The sequence below is a fragment of the Eretmochelys imbricata genome, chromosome 1 (assembly GCF_965152235.1).
Source record: "Eretmochelys imbricata isolate rEreImb1 chromosome 1, rEreImb1.hap1, whole genome shotgun sequence".
Taxonomy (NCBI): domain Eukaryota; kingdom Metazoa; phylum Chordata; order Testudines; family Cheloniidae; genus Eretmochelys; species Eretmochelys imbricata.
In genome coordinates, this window is record NC_135572.1 from 343,833 (window position 1) to 362,500 (window position 18,668).

The following is an 18,668-nucleotide window of genomic DNA, read 5'->3' on the forward strand; positions in this document are numbered from 1 at the left end:
GGCGGGGGTGTGGACAGCCTCCTTTAACCAGCTCTCCATACAACTTCGGAAACCCAGTGTGGCCCTCAGGCCAAAAAGTTTGCACGCCCCTGATCTAGATCCTCCTTGACAGGTGTTTGTCTAACCTGTTCTTAAAAATCTCCCATGGTAGAGATTGCACAACCTCCAGAGGTAATTTATTCCAGTGCTTAACCACCCTGACAGTTAGGAAGTTTTTCCTAATGTCCAAACTAAACATCCTTTGCTGCAATTTAAGCCCATTGCTTCTTGTCCTATCCTGAGCTGTTAAGAAGAACAATTTTTCTCCTTCCTCCTTGTAACAACCTTTTATGTACTTGAAAACTGTTATCCCGTCCCTTCTCAGTCTTCTCTTCTGCAGACCAAACAAACCCAATTTTTTCATCTTCCCTCATAGGTCATGTTTTCTAGACCTTTGATCATTTTTGTTGCTTTTCTCTGGACTTTCTCCAATTTGTCCACATCTTTCCTGAAATTTGGCTCCCAGAACTGGACACAATACTCCAGTTGAGGCCTAATCAGCGCAGAGTAGAGCAGAAGAATTACTTTTTGTGTCTTGCTTACAACACTCCTGCTAATATATCTGTCACGGGGTCTCCGGGCGGTGCTCTGGAACTACTCCATACGAAGCCAGGCAGGACTCTGGGGGAGCCTCCTCTCTCTGAGCAGACTGTCTTCAGGGCAAGAAGCTCACATGGCTTCCACCTTCCTGGGTCTGACCTTGGAGCATTCAGCATCCTCTGCCCCTCCGTGCGCTTCCCACAGTGAGTCCGCTCAGGCGGGGCTCCTGGAGAAGCTAGAGGGTCCTGCCCCCCAACTCTGCAGTCAGACATGACTCTCAGCCGGCCAGTAAAACAGACGGTTCATTAGACGACAGGAACATGGTCTAAAACAGAGCTTGTAGGTACAGAGAACAGGACTGCTCAGTCAGGTCCATCTTGTGGGGAGGGAGGCCAGAGACCCATCTGGGCCTCCCTCCATTTTCCCAGCAGCTCCAAACTGAAACTCTCCAGCCCCTCCTTTCTTTTGTCCCTTTCCCAAGCCAGGAGGCCACCTGATCTCTTTGTTCTCCAACCCCTTCAGTTGCCACCTTTGCAGGGGAGGGCCCCAGGCCATCAGTTGCCAGGAGACAGGGCATCGGCCATGCTCTTTGCAGACACCATCCCACTGGCCCTCTAGGGTTCTGCAACAATCACACCCCCTTATCCTCCCACCTAGATACTTAAGAACTGCCTAGAGGAAACTGAGGCACACACACAGTATTCCGAGAAAACGTTAAGAACATTCCCACTTCGTCACAATATCCCAGAATGATGTTTGTTTTTATTTGCAACAGTGTTACACTGTTTAGCTAGTGATCCACTATGACCCCCAGATCCCTTTCTGCAGTACTCCTTCCTAGGCAGTCATGTCCCATTCTGTATGTGTGCAACTGATCGTTCCTTCCTAAATGGAGTATTTTGCATTTGTCCTTATTGAATTTCATCCTATTTACTTCAGACCATTTCTCCAGTTTGTCCAGATCATTTTGAATTTAAACCCTGTCCTCCAAAGCCTTGGTAACCCCTCTCAGCTTGGTATCGTCCGCAAACTTTATAAGTGTACTCTCTATGCCATTAGCTAAATTATTGGTGGAGACACTGGACAGAACCGGACCTGGAACTGATCCCACGTGGTGGATAATCAGCTGAGCATGAGCTCCCATTGCAATGCTGTGGCCAAAAGGGCTGATGTGCTGTTAGGGGGCTTATTCCTTCACCCACTTACTTCCCTGGTCCTTCTCGCATGAACAGAGAGCAACAATACCCAAAGTCCAAAGGTGAAACAATTCGATGTTTATTGGGGTGAACTTCCAGCAAGCATGATTCCAGTTTCCTTCCTTAGTGTCCCCCTTCCCAACACTGACACCACAGAGCCTTACACCTGTGTCCCTGTTCCCATTCCTGCCCTTAGCCAAACATGATTCCAACTTCCTTACTCCCATTTCCCCCTTTAGCAAAACATGATTCCAATTTCCCCACCCCTGTTCCCATTTCCCACCCACACACCCCCCACTTCCTGATTGACTGCAGACTATATAGTGACAGGTTTCAGAGTAACAGCCGTGTTAGTCTGTATTCGCAAAAAGAAAAAGAGTACTTGTGGCACCTTAGAGACTAACCAATTTATTTGAGCATGAGCTTTCGTAAGCTACAGCTCACTTCATCAGATGTCTCTAAGGTGCCACAAGTACTCCTTTTCTTAATCCTAACATATTGTAACATGATTATTTAACCAATTATATCCCACCACCTTAATTAGTTTACACCCAGCAAAATTAATTATACAGCAGACAAGAACAATCACAAAACCAGACAGAGATTATACAGACAAACAATAGCAAAGTGGGAACTATAATGACAAAACAATACAGAAGTGAGGATTTCACATCCCAGCTATTGATAAGTGAGTTCTTGCCAGACAGGATGCTATCAAACTAAGTTTCCTTTTACGTCTTCTAGGCACTTCTCTTTCCCTGGAGGCGATAGGCATTATCAGGACAGGATTGTATTCCTAACAGCCCAATAGCACCTTATTTCAATGTGACTAGGTTGGAATGTGAGGATGTGACCCTACACTTCCCAGCTTATGGCTGCATCTGTTGCTTAGCCAGAGATCTCAGCCTAAGAACAGGCCTCAGACTGTCACAGTGAGAAAAGGCCTTATACAGTCAGACAGTGATTTTGATTCTTTCTTTTATACCTCTATAACTAGCCAAGTGATAAGAATACACCTAAATTCTTAGAGTCTAGGCCTTTACAGACAGACCTGAATATCTGTATCCTAACATGTGCTCCTTGGATGTAGAAACAGAAGAATCCCGTGTAGGAGGAAGATGTTCTGTAACCTGCATCTGGCACTGGTGCGACTGCCACTCAAATATTGTTTCCGGTTCTGCTGTCCACAATTCAAGAAGAGCCATTAGAATTACTGCTGGATTGGAAATTCTGTCTTCTAGAGAGAGCGCTCAGGATCTCAGTCTGTTTGGCTTGATAAACAGCAGGTTAAGGGGTTGTGAGAAAATGGGAATTTTCTGTAGTGTTTTTATGAGTCCTGTGTGTGCCTCAGTTTCCCCTGTATGTTGCATGGTTACCCAGTGGTTGGGGGGAAGGGATTAAGTTTGCTCTCAGGACAGACTAAGAGACAGGAGTGTGTGTTTCATCTCTCTCTCTAGGTGGAACTCAGTGTCATTAAGGACCTGGTTAAAACCAGCCCAGAGCAAAAAGAGGCCAGAGAGACAATGTAAGCGCCAGTGACTCCTGGATTTCCCTGCCTCTCAGCAGGGATGCTGAGCAAGGGCCCCAGCTTGAGAACAAAAGACTGGGCAGTGTGAGGTGGGGAGTAAGTGTGAGCTCTGGAAGAAGGCTGGGAGCTCTCTCACCTGGGAACTGATCAAGGAGGTCAGACTGAGCAGGAACTGGAGTCACTACGGCTTGGCTGGGCTCTGGGCTGACCAGGATTGTCTGTGTTTTGTACTTCTCTGTGCTGACCTAAGGGCTTCCTGTGCTGTGTGCCAGATGGCTAATAAACCCAACTGTTCTGAAAACGCGGCTTGAGTGGCACTGCCGATACTAGTGCCGTGCACTGACCCTGCAGAATGCACGTTCTCTGGCAGGAGTCTGTCTCGGTGGGACTGGCTGAACAGAGCTCACGGCATGAAGCGGGAAGTCCCAGAGGTCCAGTCTCAGGAGGCAGTGATGCCACCTGGCCTGCCCTGAAGAGAGAGTGAGACCCCTTGGGTCTGGCACATGGGAGGGCTTCTTCCTAGAAGCTGGGGGTGTAGCAGCGATCTTGCGGCTCCATGATGGGATGACTTGATCATAGTTAATAAACACCAAAACTTTATAATAGAGGGCTCTTCAGTCTAGGAGACACAGGTATAACAAGATCTAATGCCTAGAAGTTGAAGCCAGACAAATTCAGAATAGAAATGGGATGCAGATTTTTAACACTGAGGGTAATTTAACCATTGGAGCAGTTTACCCAGGGATATGGTGGATTCTCCAGCACTGGCAATTGTTAAATCAAAATTGGTTGAGATCTGCTCTAGTTCAAACAGGGACTTAATTCAAGGAAGTCCAGTGGCCTATACCCTGTGTCGTACAGGAAGTCAGATTAGATGATCGCAGCAGTCCCAGAGATGTCATTACCTGTTTCCAAGTCACTGATGACTTGGAAGAAAATGGTGGTTCTTCGAGTGCTTATTCATGTCCATTCCAATAAGGTGTGTGCGTGCTGCGTTCATGGTAGCCGGAGAATTTTTCCCTTAGCAGCGTTCGTGGGTTGGCCTTGGCGCACCCTGGAGTCGTGCCTTCATGGCACTCAATAGAGAACCCTGCCGACCCACTACCTCCTCAGTTCCTTCTTCCCGTCAGTGACGGTAGCTGGGACTTCCCCTTGCTCTTGCATCAGCAAGCGGCTGAGCAGTTCCTTCATTACTTATGTGAGCCAGGAGGGCCCGCTCTGTGTTTGCTAATCCCATGATTTAGTCAGTTTTTAAAAGGGCTCGACAGGCTATACCCTCACGTCCATCAGCCTGTCCTGGCCTGTGACCTCAACCTGGTCCTGGCCTCTCTCATGAGACCGTCCTTCGAGCCCTTGGCACGTGCTCACTGCTCTACCTCTCGTACAAGGTGGCGTTCCTGGTGGCCATAACCTCAGCCAGGATGATGTCTGAGCTCAGGGCCCTAATCTCAGAGCCTCCCTACACTGTGTTCTGTAAGGACACTGTTCAGCTCAGGCCCCATACTGCTTTCCTCCCAAAGGTTGTGTCGCAGTTCCACATCAACCAGGACATCTTTCTCCCAGTATTCTACCCGAAGCCTCATTCCAGCAGCAGGGAGCAGAGACTACACACTGTGGATGTCCGCAGGGCGCTAGCCTTCTACATCGAGAGAACGAAGCCATTCAGAAAATTGGTCCAGTTATTTGTGGCAGTGGCGAACAGAATGAAAGGTCTGCCTGTGTCATCACAGTGCATTTCACGATGGATCACGTCCTGCATCCAGAAGTGCTACAACCTGGCGGCGGTTCCCGTATCCCAAGCACTGTGCACTCTACCAGGGCGCAGGCTTCATCAACAGCATTTCTGGCTCAGGTTTCCACTCAGGAAATCTGTAGAGCAGCGACATGGTCCTCCATCCACACTTTCATCATGCACTATGCAATTACCCAGCAGGCCAGAGACGATGCAGCCTTCGGACGAGCCGTGCTCCAATCAGTGGAAGACTCCAACCCCAACTCCTGAACTTAGGCTTGTGAGTCACCTGATTGTAATGGACGTGAACAAGCACTCAGAGAAGAAAAAACCGGTTACTCACCTTCTCATAACTGTTGTTCTTTGAGGTGTGTTGTTCATCTCCATTCGAATACCCACCCTCTTACCCCTCTGTCAGAGTAGCCGGTAAGGGGGTGGTGGGTCAGGAGGGCTCTATGTTGAGCGCCATGAAGGCGCGACTCCAGGGGGTGGCCAGACCAACCCGACAGATGCTTCTGGGGGAAAATCTTCCGGCTACCATGCACATGTGTGCACGCACACACCTAATTGGACTGGACATGAACAACACGTCTCGAAGAACAACAGTTACGAGAAGTGAGTAACCGGCTTTTGGGGTTTTTTTGGATGCTTATGTATCAATATACCAAAAGTTAAAACACAAGGTGGGGTATTAGATAGTGCAGAGGTGGGCAAACTTTTTGGCCCGATGGCCATATTGGTGTTCCAAAACTGTATGGAGGGCCGGGTAGGGAAGGCTGTGCCTCCCCAGACAGCCTGGCCTCTGCCCCCTATCCACCCCCTCCAACTTTCCGCCCCCGACTGCCTTCCTTAGAACCCCCAACCCATCCAACTCCCCCTGCTCCTTGTCCCCTGACTGCCCACTCCTGGCACCCCCTTTCCCTAACCGCCCCCCTCCCCGGGACTCCCATGCCTATCCAACCCCCACCGCTCTCCCTGTCCCCTGACTGCCCCCGGGAGCCTCCTGCCCCTTATCCAGCCCCCACGCTCCCCACCCCCTTACCATGCCACTCAGAGCACCAGGACTGGGAGCCGTGCCGCCTAGCCGGAGCCAGCCACACCGCCACACTGCCTGGCAGGAGCTCGCAGCCCCGCTGGGCACAGCACTGGCTGCACAGCGAGCTGAGGCTGCGGGGCAGGGGGACAGCAGGGGAGAGGCTGGGGTTTAGCCTCCCCGGCCAGGCACTCAAGTGCCAGGCGGGACGGTCCCGTGGGCTGGATGTGGCCCGCGGGCCGTAGTTTGCCCACCTCTGAGATGGACTCTGCTGCAGATTACCACATCCCACCATGGAACAGGATGACCTGCTCCTTAATCACCAATCTATAATGTATCAGAAAAAAACTGCGTGATCACAGTGAACTTCAATTTGAGTGACATATGCTGGAGGTCTCATGCTGCCAGTACTAAAACATCTTTGGAAAATCTAAACATTATACGTGATAATTTCCTAACTCAAAGAAGTGTTGTGGGGATTCAGTATTAGACCTCGTCTTGCCAGATAAAGAGGAACTGAATACAGAACTAAAAATTGGAAGCCGGGAACAAAAAGAACAAAAAGAAAGTGGTTCTGTTGTTCCCTTCTGGCTTTGGAATCTTTGTGATCGTCTAGTCCTGTGGCTCTCAACCTCTCCAGACTCCTGTACCCCTGTCAGGAGTCTGATTTGTCTTGCGCACCCCAAGTTTCACTTCACTTAAAAACTACTTGCTTACAAAATTGGGCATAATACAAAAGTGTCATAGCCACTGTTACTGAAAAATTGCTTAATTTCTTATAATTATATGGTAAAAATTGCTTAATTTCTTATTTTTACCTCCGCTGACAGGATCAAGCATATCTAGACCATCCCTGACAGGTGTCTGTCTAAGCTGTTCTTAAAAACCTCCAATGATGGGGATTCCACATCTTCCCCTGGAAGCCTTTTCACGATTCATAGATTCTAAAGCCAGAAGGGACCATTGGAATCTCGTCTGACCTGCTTTATAGCACAGGCCACAGAACTTCCCCAAAATAATTCCCACAGCCGATCAGTTAGAAAAACATCCTGTCTCGGTTTAAAAAGGGTCAATGGTGGGAGAATCCACCGTGAGCCTTGGTAAATTGCTGCTCTGAAACCTGTTCCAATTACCTCACTGTAAAAAAATGTATGCCTTATTTCCAGTCTTATATTCCAGGGCCTATCCTTATAGTTAGAAAGTTTTTCCTAATATCTAACCTACATCTCCCTTGCTACAGATTAAGCCGGGGATGGACAAACTTTTTTGCCCAAGGGCCACATCTGGGAATAGAAATTGTACGGCGGGCCAGGAATGCTCACAAAATTGGGGTTGGGGTGTGGGAGGGGGGTGAGAGGTCTGGTTGGGGGTGCGGGCTCCAGGATGGGGCCAGAAATGAGTTCAGGGTATGGGAGTGGGCTCCGGGCTAAGATGGGGGAGTAGGGTGCGGGGGAGCTCTGGAGTGGGGCTGGGGATAAGGAGTTTGGGGTGCAGAAGGTTGCTTTGGGCTGGGACCAAGGGGTTCGGAGGGCAGGAGTGGGATCAGGGCAGGGGTTGGGGTGCAGGGAGAGGCTCAGAGGTGCAGGCTCTGGGCAGTGCTTACCTCATGTGGCTCCCGGAAGCAGCGGCCACGTCCCCACTCCGGCTCCTACGTGGAGGCACAGCCAGGCTGCTCTGCATGCTGCCCCGTCTGGAGGCACCACCCACAGCTCCCATTGGCCGCAGTCCCTGGCCAATGGGAGCTGCGGGGGCGGCACTTGGGGCAGGGGCAGTGTGCAGAGCAGAGCCCGCTGGCTGCCCCTATGTGTAGGAGTCAGACCTGGGCCATGTTGCTGCTTCCGGGGGTGGCATGGAGCGGCCCCCGACCCCGCTCGCCGGCTGGAGCGCTGGAGCAGGGCAAGCCCCAGACTCCGCTTCCCAGCGGGAGCTCGAGGGCCAGCTTAAAACGGCTGGCAGGCCGGCCAGATGCAGCCCATAGTTTGCCCACCCCTGGATTAAGCTCATTACTTCATGTCCCTGCCTTCAGTGAACATGGAGGACAACTGATCACCATCATCTCTGTAACAGCCCTTAACATATATGAAGACTGTTACCATGTGTGTCCTGTCCCCTTGTCCCCCCCCCCCAGTTCTTTTTCTTAGTCTCAAGACTAATCATCCCCCATTTTTTAACCTATCTCCATAAGTCAGATGTTATAAACCTTTTATCACTTGTGTTGCTCTTTTCTCAACTGTCTCCAATTGTCATATCTTTCTTAAAGTATGGCACCTAGAACTGGACACAGTAATCCAGCCAAGGCCTCACCAGTGCTGAGTAGAGTGGGACATTGTCTTATGTACAACACTCCTGTTATACACCCTGAAACATTAGCCTTTTTCATAACTGCATCACTTCGTTGACTCATATTCAATTTGTGATCCACCGTAAAGCCAGATTCTTTTCAGCAGTGCTACTACCTAGCCATTTCTTCCCCATGCCATAGTTCTGCATTTGATTTTTTCTTTCTAAGTGCAGTACTTTCACTTGTCTTTATTGAATTTCATCTTGCTGGTTTCAGACCAATTCTCCAGTTTCTCAATGTTATTTTGAATTCTAATCCTCTTCTCCAAAGTGCTTACAATCCCTCCGAGCTTGGTGTCATCATAAGAACATGAGAACAGCCATATTAGGTCAGACGAAAGGTCCATCAAGCCCAGTATCTTGTCCTCTGACAGTGGACAATGGCAGGTGCCCCAACGGGAATGAACAGACAGGTTATCGTCAAGTGATCCATGCCCTGTTACCCAATCCCAGCTTCTGGCAAACAGAGGCTAGGGACACCATTCCTGCCCATCCTGGCTAATAGCCATTGATGCACTTATCTTCCATGAATCTATCTAGCTCCCTTTTGAACCCTATTATAGTATTGGCCTTCACAACACCCTCTGGCAAGCAGTTCCAGAGGTTGACAGTGCATTGCGTGAAAAAATACTTTCTTGTGTTTGTTTTAAATCTGCCAGCTATTAATTTCATTTGGTGGCCCCTTGTTCTTGTATTATGAGAAGGAGTAAATAACACTTCCTTATTTACTTTCTCTATACCACTCATGACTTTATAGACCACTATCATATCCCCCCTTAGTTGCCTCTTTTCCAAGCTGAAAAGTCCCAGTCTTATTAATCTGTCCTCATACAGAAGCCGTTCTATACCCTTAATCATTTTTGTTGCCCTTTTCTGAACCTTTTCCAATTCTAATATATCTTCTTTGAGATGGGGCGACCACATCCGCATGCAGTATTCAAGGTGTGGGCGTACCATGGATTTATATAGAGACAATATGATATTTTCTGTCTTATTATCTATCCCTTTCTTAATGATTCACAACATTCTGTTCGCTTTTTTCACTGCTGCTGCATATTGAGTGGATGTTTTCAGAGAACTATCCACAATGACTCCAAGATCTTTCTTGAGTGGTAACAGCTAATTTAGACCCCATCATTGTATATGTATAGTTAGGATTACGTTTTCCAGTGTGCATTACTTTGCATTTATCAACATTAAATTTCATCTGCCATTTTGTTACCCAGTCACCTAGTTTTGAGAGATCCTTTTGCAACTCTTCGCAGTCTGCCCGGGACTTAACTATCTTGAGATAGGACTGGGCCCAGTACAGACCCCTGGGGGACACCACTATTTACCTCTCTCCATTCTGAAAACTGACCATTTATTCCTACCCTTTGTTTCCTATCTTTTAACCAGTTACCGATCCATGAGAGAACCTTCCCTCTTATCCCATGACTGCTTATTTTGCTTAAGAGTCTTTGGTGAGGGACCTTGTCAAAGGCTTTCTGAAAATCTAAATACACTAGATCCACTGGATCTCCTTTGTCAGCATGTTGTTGACCCCCTCAAAGAATTCTAGTAGATTGGTGAGGCATGATTTCCCTTTACAAAAACCATGTTGACTATTTATCAACAAATTGTGTTCATCTATGCGTCTGACAATTTTGTTCTTTACAATAGTTTCAACCAGTTTGCCCGGTACTGAAGTGAGGCTTATTGGCCTGTAGTTGCCAGGGTCTCCTCTGGAGCCCTTTTTAAAAATTGGTGTCACATTAGCTATCCTCCAGTCATTTGGTACAGAAGCTGATTTAAATGATAGGTTACAGATGACAGTTAGTAGTCCTGCAATTTCACATTAGAGTTCCTTCAGAACTCTCGGGTGAATCCCATCCAGTCCTGGAGACTTACTATTGTTTAGTTTATCAATTTGTTCCAAAACCTCCTCTAATGATACGTCAATTTGGGACAGTTCCTCAGATCTATCACCCAAAAAGAATGGCTCAGGTTTGGGAATCTCCCTCATTTCCTCAACAGTGAAGACGAGTTGCTGAATCTCCCTCACATCTACAAAACTGTATTCTCCACTCCATTATGTAAGTCATTTATGAACCCAGGACTGACCCCTGCCGAACCTCACAGTGACCCATTGATAAATACTCCTTGAGTCTGGTCTTTCAACCAGTTGTGCACTCACCTTATAGTAATTTAATCTAGACTACATTTCCCTAGTTTGCTTATGAGAATGGCATGTGGAACTGTGTCAAAAGCCTTGCTAAAATCAAGATACATCACGTCTAGAGCATTCTCCCATCCACTAGGTCAGTCACTCTGTCAGAGAAGGAAATGAGGTTGGTTTGCCATGATTTGTTCTTGACAAATCCATGTTGGCTAGTCCTTATAATCTTATTATCCTCCAAGTGCTTACAGGGTTGGTTGCCGAATAGCTTGTTCCGATGTCTTTCCAGGTATCAAAGTTAGGTTGACTGGTCTACAGTTAATTCTCTAGGTCCTTTGTTCCCCTTTTGCCCTTCTCCAGTCCTCTGGGACTTCACCCCTCCTCCAGGAGTTCTCAAAGACCATCTCTAACAGTTCCAAGATTGCTTCAACTAGTTCCTTAACTACCCCACGGTGAATTTCATCAGGCCTTGCTCATTTGAATGCATCTCACTTATCTAAATATTCTTTAACCTGTTCCTTCCCTATTCTGGCTTCCGTTCCTCCCCCTTGTTGTTGTTGTTAATTGCGTTGTGTGTTTTTAGTGAAGGCTGAAGCAAAGTAGGTATTAAGTGTGTCAGCTTTCTTGAAGTTGTCCGTTATTAACTCTCCTTCCCTGCTAAGTAGAGGACCTACAGTTTTCTTTGTCTTTTCTCTTGCACCTAATGTATTTATAAATCCTTGTCCTACTGCCTTTTATATCCCTTTCTAGGTGTAACACATTTTGTTCCTTAGCCTTTCAGATTTTGTCCCTACATGCTTGTTCCACTCTTTTGTACTCCTCCTTAGCAGTTTGTCCATGTTTCCACTTTTTGTAGCATTCCCTTTTGTTTTTCAGGCCATTCAGGAGTTCCGGATGGAGCCATATTGGCCTCTTACTATCTCTCCGATCTTTGCACCTTTAATGTTGTCTCTCTCAGAAACTGCCAGGTCTCCTGAACTCCTTTATCCCTTAGATTTTCTTCCCATGGGACCTCACCTACCAGTTCCCTGAGTTTGTTACTGTCGACTTTTAGACGTCCATTGTCTTTATTCTGCTGCTCTCATGCCTTTCTTTCCTTACCACAGCGGTTTTCAACCTTGTCTTGTCTGTGGACCCCTAAAACATTTCAAATGAGGTGCGGACCCTTTGGAAATCTTAGACATGGTTGGTAGACCCCCAGGGGTCCTCAAACCACGAGTTGAAAACCACTGCCTTAGAATCATTAAATCCCTCATTTCAGGATCACTTTCACCCACATTGCCTCAACCTTCAGATTCACAGGCAGTTCTTCCCCGATAGGCAGAATCACATCTGAAATGGCCATTCCACTGGTTACTTCCTTCACCGGAAACTAAGAGTTGTCTCCAGTACGTTCACAGAACTTACTGGAGGTTGTGTGTTTTCCCGTATGATGTTCCCAGTAGATGCCTGAGTAGTTCAAGTCCCCCATTACTACCTGGTCTTGTATTTCAGAGATTTCTGTTATTCTAAAACGCCTCATCCACCTCCTTGTCCCGATGAGCTGGTCAGTGTTAGGATATAGATATTCAGGCCTGTCTGCAAAGGCCTGTACTTTAAGAATTTAGGTGTATTCTCATCACTTGGCTAGTTCCAGAGGTATAAAAGAAAGAATCAAAACCACTGTCTGCCAGTGTAAGGGCCTTCTCTTACTGTGACAGTTTGTGGCCCTGTGCTTAGGCTCAGGCCTTTGGCTAAGCAGCAGAGGCAGCCATAAGCTGGGAAGCGAACAGTCATATCCTCACATTCCAAACTAGTCACACTGAAATAAGGTGCTATTCGGCTGTTAGGAATACAGTCCTGTCCTGATAATGCCTATCACCTCCAGAGAAAGGGAAGTGCCTAGAAAATGTAAAAGGAAACTTAGTTTGATAGCATCCTGTCTGGCAAGAACTCACTTATCAATAGCTGGGATGTGAAATCCTCACTTCTGTATTGTCTTGTCATTATAGTTCCCACTTTGCTGTTGTTTGTCTGTATAATCTCTGTCTGGTTCTGTGATTGTTCCTGTCTGCTGTATAATTAATTTTGCTGGGTGTAAACTAATTAAGGTGGTGGGATATAATTGGTTACATAATCATGTTACAATATGTTAGGATTGGTTAGTTAAATTTCAGGAAAATGATTGGTTAAGGTATAGCTAAGCAGAACTCAAGTTTTACTATATAATCTGTAGTCAATGAGGAAGTGACTGGGTGTGGGTGTGGGTGGGGGTGGGCATGGGCATGTGGGTGTGGGAAATGGGAGCAGGGAATGGGGGTAAGAAAATTGGAATCATGTTTTGCTAAAGGGGGAAATGGGAACAGGGAGTGGGAGTAAGGAAGTTGGAATCATGTTTGGTTAAGGGTAGGAATGGGAACAGGGACACAGGTGTAAGGCTCTGTGGTGTCAGAGCTGGGAAGGAGGATACTAAGGAAGGAAACTGGAATCATGCTTGCTGGAAGTTCACCCCAATAAACATCGAATTGTTTGCACCTTTGGACTTCGGGTATTGTTGCTCTCTGTTCATGCGAGAAGGACCAGGGAAGTAAGTGGGTGAAGGAATAAGCCCCCTAACAGTCTGTAGCAGACCCCTAATGACATCCCCCTTCTTTTTTCCCACTTTACCTTCACCCTAAGCCTTTCAGCTGGTCTGCCTGTCCCCTCCTTCTGGACCTCAGAACACGTGAATATATTCTTGGTGTGTAAGGCAGCCCTTCTGCCCTCTTCCCTTCCTGGCCGTCCTGTACCCCTGCGTGCCAGTATTCCAATCAGGAGAGTTATCTTACCAAGTCCCTGGGAGGCCACTTGAGTCATCATTTAGCTCGTGTACTAACACTTCCTGTTTATCCCCCATGCTCCTTGCATTTATGGGCAGACATCTAAGATGTGGAGCAATTCCCTCTTGTTGCTGCTACATCTGTCTTGTCATTTTCCATCCCCCTTCTGCCCCAGCCAAACACTTATCCCTTTGGTAAGGTCAGAGAGAGACTTTTTTATACCTCCCTGGGGGTTTTGTCCCCTGCCCCCTGGGAACTTAGTTTAAAGCCCTCTTCACTGAGCTGGCAAGTCGGTGTGCAAAGCTGCTCTTCCCCTTCTTGGTCAGGTGAGCCCCATCTCTTCCCAGCACAGTATCCCACGGTCAAGGAGGCCAGAGCCTTCCATCTACACCATCTGTGCAGCCGTGCATTCATCTTCAGGACTCGCCTGTTCCTGTCCGGGCCCTCACTTTCCACTGGGAGGGTGGACAGGAACACAGCGTGTTCCCCCTTGCTCCCAAAGCCCCCAACCTCACTGCTGATCTGCTCCCACTCAGACCTGCCAGTGTCGGGATGATGGGCAAAGGGCAGGGCGTCTTGGGTGCCTCCTGGGACATCGTGTTGTACTGATTGCTATAGATTTCCCCCGTTCCCATGCATTCTGTGCTGCTGTTTGATGTCTGATTGCTCCCTTCACTTCCCCACTGAACAGGGCGGGTTGCGAGCCAAGTAAACTCTTCCTTGGGGACATTGTGGCTTTTTGGCCATCTAACAACCTCTTCGAGAGCTCCCCGTTTCTATTCACGTTTCTCTGTCCACATTTTCCCTAGGCTTTGGGAACTAGCCCTTCTGAGGAGCCAAGTGTTTGTTACTGGTTGGGGCATGTCTCTCTTTGCCCTCATCAAATGTAACTGGCTGATGATCCTGGTCCGTAGGCCACGGCCCACTTCCAGGCTAGCGATGGTTTGTCTGTGTCAGTATGCAGTCCGGGATAAGAAAAGGGGTACTTGTGGCACCTTAGAGACTAACCAATTTATTTGAGCATAAGCTTTCGTGAGCTACAGCTCACTTGATCGGATGCATACTGTGGAAACTGCAGAAGACATTATATACACAGAGACCATGAAACAATACCTCCTCCCACCCCACTCTCCTGCTGATAATAGCTTATCTAAAGTGATCACTCTCCTTACAATGTGTATGATAATCAAGTTGGGCCATTTCCAGCACAAATCCAGGTTTTCTCACCCGCCGCCCCCACCACACACAAACTTACTCTCCTGCTGGTAATAGCCCATCCAAAGTGACCACTCTCTTTACAATGTGTGTGATAATCAAGGTGGGCCATTTCCAGCACAAATCCAGGTTTTCTCACCCCCCACCCCCCCTTCTGGTGTTGGGTGTTAGAAAGTTATCTATCGTTTTTGGAAGATCCAGTTTCTCAAGATCTAAGGAGAGTCCAGAGCGAAGTCCGTGCCCTGCCCTGGTCTGAAGGGGAGGTCACTCTGTCCCCCCGGCATCTACCCTTTGGCAACCACCTGGTGCAGGGCCCAGCTTGCTGCCAAGGGCCAGGCAAGAGGAGCTGGACCTGCAGGACTCCGGGGGGGCTGCTCCAGTCTGGGACGGGTCCCAGCTCCGCTGTTAGTGCTGCAGAGAGCTGTTAAAGCAGCTAAACACTGCTGGGTTGGGAGCACTGGGGTTACCGCACTAGCAGAGTGCGTGTGACTTCCAGCCCTGTGTTACGGGGGCTCTGGGGCCCTGCTAGGTGGCTGCAGGCCCTGACAGCCTTTGAATGGGGCACTGGTGCTGTCCACTCATGCCAGGTGCCTGTGGCCCTTCCCCCTGGCTGGGTCTGGCTGTGGAAGAAGGGACCCGTTGGCCCTCACGTCCTCAGAACAGGGCTCCGTGCGTCAGTGTGGTGCCTGCCATCCCTGCGCTCTGCCATGCAGCACCTGGCTGTCAGCAGGAGAAGCTGTTCCCCACCCAGACCCCACCAGTGAGCTGCCTGGGGGTGCGCAGACCCCTGACCCCATGCCGCTGTGTCTTGCAGGTGCTGGCTGAGGAGGAGAACGGCGTCCAGGCTGCCTGGGAGTCGGAGGAATCGGATTGCTCAGGTGTTGAAGGGGGTTCTGGTCCAGAGTCCAATGGCTCCAGAGTGCAAGTGGGGCAGGAGCCCGAGGAGCTGGCCGGCCATGGGGGGCTGGAGCCTGCCAGCTCCAGAGTCTGTGGGGCACAGGAGGAGGAGGAGGAGGAGGGAAGCTGCTGCAGCGATGAAGGGGAGGACAGCAGTGACGTCTATTTCTATTACACCATTGGGGAGCGCTGGATTGACTATCTGGAGAGGACCGAGGAGGGCAGCCTCATCCGACATGTGCGGCCAAAGGTAACGGGGGCAGGGCAGCCACGAGCCCGTCGGGGCTTTCCTGCACGATAGGGATGAGCGCGTACAGGCCTGGGGGCTGCCACGGGGCACCGGCTGATGGCTTCTCCCAAGAACAAGGGAACCTCCCCGCAGGCCCAGGGCCAGCCCTGCCCCGAGTCTGTGTACCGAGTCTCTGTACCCCATGAGGAGGGCTGGAGGAGAAGCTGGACAAGACCTGACTAGGGCAGAGATTAAACCTGGATTTCCCCACAGCCTGAGAGTGGAACAATGAGCCCTGTGGGGCAGGGCCAGCTCTAGATTGGGAGTACCGGGTTGGTCTGTCTGTTGAGGGTTGGGGATGGTACTGGGTCTCTGTCAGGGATGGGTGTGGTACAGGGTCTGTCGAGGGATGGAGGGATATGGGGGGGGTCTGTCTGTCAAGGGACTGTGGCGGTACGGGGTCAGTCTGTCTGTCGAGAGGTAGGGGTGGTACAGGGTTTGTCTGTCAGCGATGGGGATGGTACGAGCTCTCTCGGGGTTGGGGTGGTATGGGGTATCTGATGGGGGCCTGTCTGTAAGGGGTGGTACAGGGTCTGTCTGTCGGCGGTGGGGATGGTACGAGCTCTCTCGGGGTGGGGGTGGTATAGGGTGTCTGATGGGGGTCTGTCTGTAAGGGGTGGTACAGGGTCTGTCTGTCGGCGGTGGGGATGGTACGAGCTCTCTCGGGGTGGGGATGGTATAGGGTGTCTGATGGGGGTCTGTCTGTAAGGGGTGGTACAGGGTCTGTCAGCGGTGGGGATGGTACGAGCTCTCTCGGGGTGGGGGTGGTATGGGGTGTCTGATGGGGGTCTGTCTGTAAGGGGTGGTACAGGGTCTGTCTGTCAGCGGTGGGGATGGTATGAGCTCTCTCGGGGTGGGGATGGTATGGGGTGTCTGATGGGGGTCTGTCTGTAAGGGGTGGTACAGGGTCTGTCTGTTGGGGGTGGGGGTGGTATGGGGTGTCTGATGGGGGTCTGTCTGTAAGGGGTGGTACAGGGTCTGTCAGCGGTGGGGATGGTACGGGCTCTCTCGGGGTGGGGGTGGTATGGGGTGTCTGATGGGGGTCTGTCTGTAAGGGGTGGTACAGGGTCTGTCTGTCAGCGGTGGGGATGGTACGAGCTCTCTCGGGGTGGGGATGGTATGGGGTGTCTGATGGGGGTCTGTGTGTAAGGGGTGGTACAGGGTGTGTCTGTTGGGGGTGGGGGTGGTATGGGGTGTCTGATGGGGGTCTGTCTGTAAGGAGTGGTACAGGGTCTGTCAGCGGTGGGGATGGTACGAGCTCTCTCGGGGTGGGGATGGTATGGGGTGTCTGATGGGGGTCTGTGTGTAAGGGGTGGTACAGGGTCTGTCTGTCGGCGGTGGGGGTGGTATGGGCTCTGTTGGGGGATGGGGGTGGTATGGGGTATCTGATGGGGGTCTGTCAGGGGTGGTACAAGGTCTGTCGGGGGCAGTACCGGGTCTGTGGGGGGGGGCACAGGGGACGCTCTATCGGGGGGGTCGGCACAGGGTCTATGAGTTGGGGGTGGATTGGGGTCTGTGGGGGGTGGCACGGGGTCTATGGGGGGGTGGCACAGGTTCTGTGGGGGGGGCACGGGGGTCTTTCAGCTGTGTTCCCTCTAAACTGCGCCCCATCTAACCTGCGCCCCAGGAGTGATCGAAGTGCCCTGCGTTTGGTTAGCAGAGAGGCTCCATCAGGCTGGCAGCCCATGTTCAGATGCCCCGCCCCCGCTGCTCAGCAGCCCTCTGCCCCGGAGCCCCTGCTGGCTGTGCAGGGGCGGAGTGTTGATGTGTCCCCCTCCCCGTGCACCCCAGCACAGGGGGGGAACAGCCCCAAGGGTCTGAGGTCTGAAAGCTGGTGAGCGAGTGCCTTTAACTTAAAGAAACAGCGCACGGTCTCTCAGAGACTTCCCCAGCGCACACATTCTCTCTCTCTCACACACACAGATATGCGCGTGTGCAGAGTCTGTGTCTCTGCATACACACACACACACACACAAACACACACGTACACACAGTCTCTCTGCACGCGCACACACAGTCTGTCTCTCTGCACACACACACACACACACACACACACACACACACACAGTCTGTCTCTCTGTACACACACACACACACACAGTCTGTCTCTCTGTACACACACACACACACACACACACAGTCTGTCTCTCTGTACACACACACACACACACACACACACACAGTCTGTCTCTCTGTACACACACACACACACACACACACACACACAGTCTGTCTCTCTGTACACACACACACACACACACACACACACAGTCTGTCTCTCTGTACACACACACACACACACACACACACAGTCTGTCTCTCTGTACACACACACACACACACACACACACACACACAGTCTGTCTCTCTGTACACACACACACACACACACACACACACACAGTCTGTCTCTCTGTACACACACACACACACACACACACACACACACAGTCTGTCTCTCTGTACACACACACACACACACACACACACACACAGTCTGTCTCTCTGTACACACACACACACACACACACACACACAGTCTGTCTCTCTGTACACACACACACACACACACACACACACAGTCTGTCTCTCTGTACACACACACACACACACACACACAGTCTGTCTCTCTGTACACACACACACACACACACACAGTCTGTCTCTCTGTACACACACACACACACACACACACAGTCTGTCTCTCTGTACACACACACACACACACACACACACACACAGTCTGTCTCTCTGTACACACACACACACACACACACACACACACAGTCTGTCTCTCTGTACACACACACACACACACACACACAGTCTGTCTCTCTGTACACACACACACACACACACACACACAGTCTGTCTCTCTGTACACACACACACACACACACACA

The 18,668-nt window shown here is 50.1% G+C and overlaps 1 protein-coding gene across 1 annotated transcript in view; it reads left to right on the forward strand.

Annotated features, from left to right (window-relative positions):
* LOC144260402 (F-box/WD repeat-containing protein 7-like) overlaps positions 1 to 18,668 on the forward strand; it is a 47,536-nt gene that overhangs the window by 14,803 nt on the left and 14,065 nt on the right. Inside the window, exon 3 of the mRNA XM_077809056.1 lies at positions 15,394 to 15,726. Within this exon, the coding sequence (XP_077665182.1) occupies positions 15,394 to 15,726 (333 nt within the window). The remainder of the gene's footprint in view (positions 1 to 15,393; positions 15,727 to 18,668) is intronic.